Source organism: Austrofundulus limnaeus, unplaced genomic scaffold, assembly GCF_001266775.1.
Source record: "Austrofundulus limnaeus strain Quisiro unplaced genomic scaffold, Austrofundulus_limnaeus-1.0 Scaffold75, whole genome shotgun sequence".
In the NCBI taxonomy this organism is placed as follows: Eukaryota; Metazoa; Chordata; class Actinopteri; order Cyprinodontiformes; family Rivulidae; genus Austrofundulus; species Austrofundulus limnaeus.
In genome coordinates this window covers 1,594,818-1,604,073 of record NW_013952477.1, presented here as the reverse complement: position 1 = coordinate 1,604,073, position 9,256 = coordinate 1,594,818, and the positions used below count along the sequence as shown (strand labels likewise).

General features: G+C 43.5%; 2 protein-coding genes across 5 annotated transcripts in view; one reads left to right on the top strand and one right to left on the bottom strand.

The window, feature by feature from the left end:
- kdm5c (lysine demethylase 5C) overlaps nt 1–3,360 on the top strand; it is a 30,292-nt gene extending 26,932 nt beyond the window's left edge. For all 4 annotated transcript variants that reach the window (XM_014010977.1, XM_014010976.1, XM_014010975.1 and 1 more), the window contains 2 exons: nt 2,093–2,272; nt 2,364–3,360. In XM_014010977.1, coding sequence (XP_013866431.1) covers nt 2,093–2,272; nt 2,364–2,372 — 189 coding nt within the window. In that variant the 3' untranslated portion in view covers nt 2,373–3,360. The remainder of the gene's footprint in view (nt 1–2,092; nt 2,273–2,363) is intronic.
- The window catches only part of LOC106519345 (PDZ domain-containing protein 4), a 38,885-nt gene continuing 32,709 nt past the window's right edge, over nt 3,081–9,256 (bottom strand). The window contains exon 7 of the mRNA XM_014010978.1: nt 3,081–8,069. Within this exon, the coding sequence (XP_013866432.1) occupies nt 6,105–8,069 (1,965 nt within the window). The 3' untranslated portion in view covers nt 3,081–6,104. The remainder of the gene's footprint in view (nt 8,070–9,256) is intronic.

Below are 9,256 nucleotides of genomic sequence, written 5' to 3'. Positions count from 1 at the left end.
GAGGAAAACCTGCCTGGATAACAGCAGACTGACTGCTCGTAAAATATACGACAGGTCTGGACCACTCGTGAATTTTGTTCGTATCTGAAAAAAGTCTTAGAATATGAAAACATTGGTGAATGCCACAAATTCTCCTAAATCACTCAAACGCACAACTTAAGAACAAATCTGTGCGTACGAACGGTTCTTGCATTGAGGCCCAATGTTCTCAATATTTTAAGCAAAATGAGATGTGTGGTTTCAGATATCTGTACTGCATGCCTGGGGGGGGGCACTCAGGCAGCCAGTGGTACCAACCGCATACACAWAAACACCCGGGGGGCGTATTTTATGTTCAGACACACACCCGTGCGGGTCAGTGTTTAGGGGGTATTTCCACCATATCTGTGGAAAAGGAGTATCTTTTTACACTTGTGCTTCCTTCTGGGCTGAACTTGACTGATCCACTGAGTAAACCCCCCCCCCCCACACACACACACACACTCTCCACCCTCCCGTTAGTTTTAACCGGGGGCGTGGTGGCAGTATGGACGTTTGGTAAGATTCCCGAATCGCCAGTCAGTTCAATACCAAATGCAGCTGGACCCTTCTTCATAAACACTGCTGCTGCTCAGCTCCCACAGGGGCGCACCTGGTGGAACAGTTAAACACAATGCGAGCAGCCCATCTCAACTTGAAGTTGGAAAAAAAAAGTAAGATGAGAGGAGAGCGGGTAAAATGAACAAACGTCAAAAAGAAAAGAAAGGAGAAAGAGTTGGATGGAGCAGAAAAGCTAACGGGCAGAAAAAGAAAGGGTTAGAGGAAGATGCAGCCAAATTAACAGACCTTTTCATGGTGGAGGAGGTACCAAATTATGAGTACAGGACAGGTTAGCAAACACAACATGTTCCTACCATCCAGACTTGGTTTATGTGTTTCTGGATGTGTTCAGGGCTCACAGAACATTATCAGGAATGTTTCACCATACCTGCATAAAGCTTTATTCTGCTTTATCAACTAAAGTTAAAATAAATCCATGCTGACCAGAAAAAGACACATTTATTACTGTAAAAGAAAACAAATTTCAGGAAATAGTCTGTTTTCTTGTTCTGTTTCTGCATTGACAGTGTACAGCTATTTTTGCTCAAAAAAATTACATCGCTGTGTGTGTGTGTCTGTCTGTCTGTCTGTCTTCTTTATTACCGATTTTCTTTTCATGCAGATAAAGCAGCACAGGATGGATGGATGGATGGATGGATGGATTTTATAAGTCTTGTCTCAGTTACAGCATAGGTCATAATATAACCCTGAATGTAAAACTAGATACCGCATAGCGGTAACATAATGACCCCCGAACGCACAAATGCACCAGARCTCAGAAGTCTTTATTCCTAATAAATGTTGTGCCTCTAGGTGCATCCCAAAATTGTAGTGGCTTGGGTGGGGGTCTTTTCTTTTTTCTTTGGGTGGGTGGGGGGTGTTATTGGTTGGCCTGATGATAGCCCCTCATCAGAGCTAAACAACAAAAGAAATCTGAAGCTCCTATGTTGAACAGTTTCTGAGTTATAACCATTTTTGCATGTCCTGACACCCCCTCTTTGAAAGGAGCCCCCTCCTCAAATATGGGGTCTATCGTAAAATTGTTGGCTGGCGCAGTGTAGGTCAGACTCATCTACAGTCCTGCCAAATTTCATGTTGATTGGTGCAGCCGTTTTTGTGCTATGGTTGACCAAAAATCACTGACAAAAACTAAAAAAAAAAAAAAAAAACAGTACGAAAACAATATGACTCCAGCTTACGCTTTGCGTGTGGGGGTCATAATAAGGAATAGAAAATTTAATGCAATGCAAAATGTGTGTGATAATTGAAGAGGTGTTTTCTTAAGAGTTCGTCAGTGAAAAAAGGGTGTGTCTTCAAGGCTATGTCAGTGAAAAGTGTATAGTTTTCACAAAGTCCTTGGTCAGTGTTTAGGGGAGGAAAGTCATGTATGAGGATGGCGCTATGTAGTTATTATAGAAGCAGCCCCCAGTGTCGGTGGTTGCATGTTTTTATTTTATTAATTTTTTGTGGTTTTATCTGCTGGATTTGTGACGTTGCAATCTGTCTCTGTCAGATTGAGCTCGAAGAACAGAGACAAGTTCGACCCAAAGAGTCCAAACGGAAGAGAAAAGGCCACAGAGGAAGCAGTGGAGAAGGGTCAGGAGAAAAGTCACAGGACGTCTCTCAGTCAAAGAAAACCTGTCCTCTCAAACTCGGCCCCTCTGCTGTCCTCCCTGTCAAGACCCATCCTGAGGTAAATCTTGTTTGTTCCAAGAAATGATTTTAAGTCCTCAAAATAAAATTAAAACAACCTAATCTTTTCCAACGTGTTACTTTTTGTGCAGATGTTGTGATCCAGCCAACAATAAAGCGGCAGAATGGAAAAGTCCAAGAACTKCATGGGGCAGAAGTCAATGTGCAGGAAGATGGAGTCGATTTCTAAAGATGCAGGACATCCCTTTTTCTGTTCACCCACCTCTCCTCCTCATCCCTCATCCATTTGGTCAGACACTAAACAGAGAAAAGACTCATCTGCTACACTCCACCCTCACGTCTTCAACAGTATTTCATTCATCTTAATTTTGTTCCCACCTACCATCTTCCCAGACTCTGTCCTTCACCTTCCCTGGATCTCTCCCCCCCCCCCCCTTTTGAACATTGTAAAACTGTCGGACTGATGTAAGACTTGCCGTTAAAGGAACGTCTTTGATTTGGAGTTTTTTAAGGTCAGTCAGTATGCTTTGTATTCGTCGTGTGTTAAAGGCTCAGGAGCTGCAGTTTCTCTTCCCCTGAGCTCACCTGTTCTGTCGTTGAATAAGCTCTGAGTACAGCGCAGGATTCTACCTGCCACCCTGAGACAAGCAGCAYCACGGTTACACTTGCATTTATTTTTTCAGTTGTAATTAATCTTGTGTTTGAAGCTGTTCTGACAGGGGCATCAATTTTCATGAAGCAAGTCAGTTTTGGGAAGTGTTAAAATGGGCGTTAATGTTTTTGGTGCTACTTTCCTAAAACGAAAAATACTTTCCTCTTGGCTTTATCTTTCCTTTTCTTTTCCTCAATTTTTTTTTTATGTAGGTCCCATCCTTTCGACTTCATGTTTTATTCCTTTTCCATTTGATCCACCTCCCCTACCATATTATATTTGGAAAATAACTTTACTGTAACTCACGTTGTCTCATTTCATTTTGTTTATGGGCTCAGATGATTATATTATTGTTATTATTATTGTTGATATTGCAGACACAAAGCTGTCGTGAGTTTGTGTATAAACTTTTCATTTTACTGTTGCCTTTTTTTTTCTTTTCACACTTGTTAGAAAAATAAAAGTTTAGAATTGTTTAGGACATTTGGACTTATTTCCAACTTTCTCATGACAATGAAACAGTTTTATTTGATCAAACTAAAGATGCACAAGAAACAAATATTCTTAACATAATCACAGCATTTATTTAAAAAAAAGCTTCGATGTAAAATTTCAGACACGTCACAATTTTGAACAATTACACCATGTTTTTTTTTTTTTGTCTTTGCAATTTTAACAAAATCATAAAAARACAACCACAGTTAGCATAAAAGCCTCCAGTATCGAAGTGAAAAATTTCATATCAAACATGCATGAAAGCCAAACAAAAAAGCAGCTTTTATTCATTACTTTTTACAAACATATTAACTCCACATAGTTTGCATTCAAAGGAGCAAAGAATTGGAGAAAAATTGTTGCAGCTGTATTTATTAAGCCGTTTATTGTAGATTAGATTAATGAAAAAAAACCAAACCCTTGGTCACAGTCAATGTTAGCATGAACAATTTCATATTAGCCAAAAATGACTTGAAAAAAGCAAAGATTTCTGAAATCTTTACTGACAATAAATTCACGTTTTATCTGTAAACCAAAGGTGATTTTAGTAAAAACAAAATGTTTTATATAAAAACTACTTTAGCCTAATTTTCTAACGGGTGTTCTCAGGTTTTTACCTGCTTGTCAAAGTTTACACACCTTGAAAGAAGTAAGCAACACTCAAAACACCCCAGCAGCTCTTTCTGCTCAGGCTTTGTTCCCCTAAAAAATGAACTTAAAAAGTCGCCTCTGTGCTTCTGCATTTGTTCTTGTCTCCTTTTTTTATGACTTAAAAAAATTGTGTCACACGGTCTATTCTGCCTGGGAGGGAAACAAGGCACCACACAGCTCCTCATAAAAACTGGATTCTGAGCTCGAGTACTGATCCTGAAAACAAAGGTGTTTGCAGATGAACACTTCTAAAGGGGGACGAAAAGGAAGYAACTACAGAACATTTACAGATGTGGATAAATGTGTTTGCACACACTGAATAACCCACGGTGGTTTGAAATGACTTGAAGCTGCTAAGAACAAAAATCTGTTAAATTCACTCGTTGCTTTTGAATTGTGGGCCAACAGAATTCTGTAATTAAAAAAAAAAAAATCTCCACAAAAAGGATGATACCCATAGAAAAACTAAAAGCATTTGACCACAGGGACATACTAAACTAATGTATGTCCTGGAATTAGCATCACAGGTGTCTTCAATCTTGTCATTAGTGTGCCTATTTAAAAAAGTGACAGTCGCTGTGCTGTCCACACTGACACGGACCACAGAAAACTGAGGAGCTTAGAAAGGAAATCATTTAGTAACATGTTGAAGGTAAAGGCTATAAGACCGTCTCCAAGCAGCTTGATGTGTCTGTGACGACAGCTGCAGATGTTACTCAGACTGTAGCCAAACTCCATGGCTTCAAGGGGAAATTTAAAGACAAAAGAAACAAAATATGACGAGTCCCAAAGAGCCCAGAACAATTTTCAAAAAGATTAGAGGAGAACTCCGAGGTCAAGGGTCGTTGTTGTCCGATGGCGCTGGATGGAAGACGACCAGGGAGGACACCAACTCAGCAGAAAACGAGATGAGAATTTGCCCAAATTCCTGTTGACAAGTTACAAAACTTCTGGGAGAAAATGCTGGTGTAGACTCTGTCAGGACATAGTAAACAGAAAATAAATAAAACTGGACTTCTGTAGCTGGAGATGTTTCGCTTCCCATCTGGGTCACGTCTTCAGCTCAAAGCTGAAGGTGGAGTTCATTTTGAACTTGCTTCGTTTATCCTGGAGCCACACGCAGATTAAACTAAACACCTCTCAAAACGGCGAGTTGATGTTTTGGTCACATGCGCTAGACTTAACACTGAATTGTTGTTTTTGAGAAGCTGAAGTCTGGGACAAAGTCCTTTGGACAGATGAGGCAAAACTGGAGATATTTGGTAACAAGTCAGGTCAGCTCTATGTTCACTGAGCCAAGAAAGTTAAGTGGAGGAGGCTCACTTGTGTTCTTGGGCTCATTTGTCGCATCTGGTCCAGAGTGTCTTGAATCTGCAGGGTACAAAGAAATCTTTAGACTATAGAGGCATTCTGGAGCAGAAGTGCTGCTCCGTGTCAGAAAGCCTGGTGTCAGCTGGATGTGTCCAACTAGATAATGACCAAAACTCTGCTAAAACCAACCAAGTATGGCTCAGAACACTGGACTGTTCTGAAGTGGTCTTCTGTTGACCRTCTGTGGAAGGAGCTGAAATATTCCAGTTGTTTTACTGACCTTCGTGTTTTTTTAATGAAGGGGTACAAACACATTTATCAACGTCTGTACTAACACAAAAAGTATTTTCAAGATGTGCTTGTTCTTTAAAAAAAATCCCCTTTGAGCATTGAATATAGTGTTTTATGGCACTGAAGTGACTTTATTTTCACAGCTGTGTTGCTTTTAGCCCCATTTCCATAAATTACTAAAATGTAATCAAGACCTGGAAACATTAGTTTTCATTGTGATCTTTTGAACAGCAGATGGTGGCATTTTGCTAAATAGCCTCATTGCCAGAATAAATGCAGTTTGTGCTTTGTTTAAGAGCGGTCCTGTGCTTCATGATACGTCTGATACACTGCATCTAGATCTATTCACAGTGTGAATGTTTTCCTGCTGTTTTGGAAGATTTTTGTAATTTCTGGTCTCTGGAAAGCCTTGCTTGTTCAGTCTTTTTTAATMTTTAAAATTTGACCTTTAGTTTTTCTTCAGTGTGGGACCTCAGACGGTGGTAACAGACAACAGTGGATTGTAGACTTTCTTTCCGTCTGCAGACCTGCTCCCATGTGCCAGCAGCTCCTGTATAGTGATCCAGTTGTCCATGATTCTGCGACTGCGCTTCTTCATGCTCCTGCGATGGCAAAGCTCCAAGATGGAGGTGGTCTCCTGCTGCTGCTGCTGTGTACCCCCCTGCTCCTTCTCCCGCTCTCTGAGGCAGTCCAGCCGGCTCTGCATCATGAACTCYCGGCGCCGCCGCTGCTCTCGGGCCTTCAGCAGCTGCTGCTTGCGCTCTTCTTTGCTCCAGTAGCGGCCCATCTTCATCTCGCTGACTGCGTCGTCGTCTGTGGTCATYCCGCTGCGCTCCTCTCGAATCTTCATGGCACGCGCCTTCAGCAGGCGATCCCTCACCGGCCGTTTGGCCACGTAACGCGAGCCGTCGCTGCGGATCTTGACCTTCCACTCCATTCGGGGGGAAGCGGGCATCAGCGGAGGGGACAAGGGAAAAGGAACCACACCTGAGGTCTGGGCGACATCTTTACACGTGCTGCCAAGGCTCATTGGACTGGTGTGACCTCCCATCTCTCCCGCCTCTTTATGAGCATTCATGAGCCCCCCCAGACACTCGGAGGGCGAGGGGGACCTCAGCTGCATGCAGCTCATGTAGCGCTGGGGGGGCTTCTCCTCAGTCTGTCGGCGGTACAGGTAAGGACTGTTTTCAGCGCTGCGTCCACCAGCTCTCTCAGCCGTCCCACCGGCTTTCGGGTTCCGTCTCACTCCTCCATCTGAGCCCCTCCTGGTTCCCATGTCCCGGGATAGCGACCTCACCTTCGGACCGGGGCTTGACGTCTTACCCTCAGCTCTTCTCTGAGAGTGCGGGGAGTAGGGTTGGTTCAGGTTTGCTTGCATCTCGTCCCGTCGTTCGGCCCTGGGGCCCCTCTCTTTCTGCCTGGTGAAGGCTGGAGGCTCTCCACCTTCCAGACTCTGTGTGGAGAGTGAAGGGCGGTGCTCACTGACCAGAGGCGTGCTCCTGCAGCTTTCCCCTCCAGTGTTGTAGGCACTCGTGCTGTCCTTGTCGGAGCGCTCTCTCTCGGGAAGCTCGTTGATGTCTGACAGAGCGTGATGGCTGGACTCCTCGCCCACCAAACCACTCAGCTCTAAGCGTCCGGCTCCTGCACCTCCTCCACTCTTGTCTTCTTGAGGCCAAACCTTCATGCAGCGCTCCCTCAGCTGCTGCATCTTCTGCGCCCTCAAGATGTTCCGACACTTGAACTCCAAGTGGCGCAGCTCCTCTTCAAGGAGCGCGATCTCGTGCTGCGTCAGGCTCTCGTTCCTGTTTTCGTCCAGTGGGACRCCCCCGTCCTCCTGCGCCACACCCTGGGCGTGACTGGTCTTCTCATAGAAGCACTTGATTTCCAGGAGCTCTTTATACCTCTCACACTCTTCCTCGGTGAGCCCGGGCATCATCATCCTCACCGAATCGGCCATGTAGGTCCTTTCCAWCCGCTCCATCTGTTCCAGGCCTCCGCCGTTAAAACATTCCAGTCCCAGGAGGGAGTCCGTGCTGAACTGGAGGTCCTGGGAATGGAGGAGGGGGGGAGTGTCCCCTCTGCTGGACAGGAACTTGCGCATGCTGCCTGGTGTGTTGGTTGCGTTGGTGTTGGAGGCACTGGTGTGGTCGTCTCCCAGGAGGTCGTGTTCAGAGGACTCTTCATAGCGAGTGCTTTCATCCGTGCGGCCAACTCCGCTGTCCAGCTCCTGGCTGTTGCTCAGGACGGTCTGGAGCAAATCGGGGGAATCTTGGTTCAGTGAGTGGGCGTGGTTTGAGAGCACACCTCCAATCGCAGAGCTGCTTTGTCCAACACCTGGAGCAGAGGCGCTGGTCCTCACTCTGGGACTGCTGCTCAGGTGAATGGCATTGTCCAGTGGCTCCAGGTCCAGATCGTCAGGATCCAGCTGGTTGTCGTTCTGGTGAGTAAAGGTGAACCGGACACAAGTAGGTGAGTTTAGATTGTTGCAGTTTAGCAAAGGAGATCAATGTGGGCGAAGGAAAACAAAGAGGCAGAGGTATATAAAGTACTTAAAATAAATAACTAAGTAAAAGTAAAAATACCTTAACAGAAACAGACTCTGTTAAACCACTAAAAACACTTTATAAGACCATAAAAACATATTTGATAAATTTATGAATTGTCCCATGAGCCTTTGCTGCTTGAGCATATGGCAGATGTCCTCCAAGTGCACAGACTAAAACAAAAGTGGGCTACTGCACTGGCTGCTAGCTTAATCATTAAAAATAAATGACTTTACTTGAAGAGTATTTGTATTTCATGTATTATATTACTGAATTTGGCCTGCAGATCTGGATTAATTTTCATTTTGGCCCTCTTGAGGAAAATGTTTGGGCACCCCTGGTCTACAGAGTTGAGTAACCAGTAGACTTAACTTAAGCAAATTCAACACTTAAAGAAAATAACTCCTATGTTTTGAATAAAAGTTACGACTAAAAAAATACTTCGTAAAATTACAAATCCTCAAAAAATTATTATAAGTACTGTAATGAAGTAAATGTACTTTGATACTATACGCCTTTGCAAACAGACACTGGATGTAATAAAAGAATCATAAATTTTACAATTGGTTATTTTCAGATTCTCATAAAATGTGTTTGTAATTTTGTGCTTCAAGTAAGTGAAATAAAGTAGGTTTTCCTTAACCTTGACTTGCATAAACAACACAAGTTCATTAGACTTATCAGTTTTTGAACTCATTTGTTGATTAGACTGAAAACAGGAACACAAGGGGCCAAAATATGACATGCTACATTCTGAGAAAAAAGAACAAAAAACAGATTTGGATGACCACACCCAACAATAGTAAACATAAAGGGCCAATCTTCCTTTCAGGGCCATGGGTGCCCATATTCAGCAGCCACTGTGTGAGGGACAGGGTACRCCCTGGACAGGTCTATCACAGGGTCACTTAGAGCAGTATTTCCCAAAGTTGGGGTCGGGACCCAAAGTGAGGTCCCGAAACATCAATGTGGGGTCCTGAAAAGATTTTCTGAATTAATCACATTTTTGCCTTAGTTGTTACAAAAGTGTGAGGTTAGTATATTTAAATGGATAAATGTAGTATAGTAAATATTGTTACTA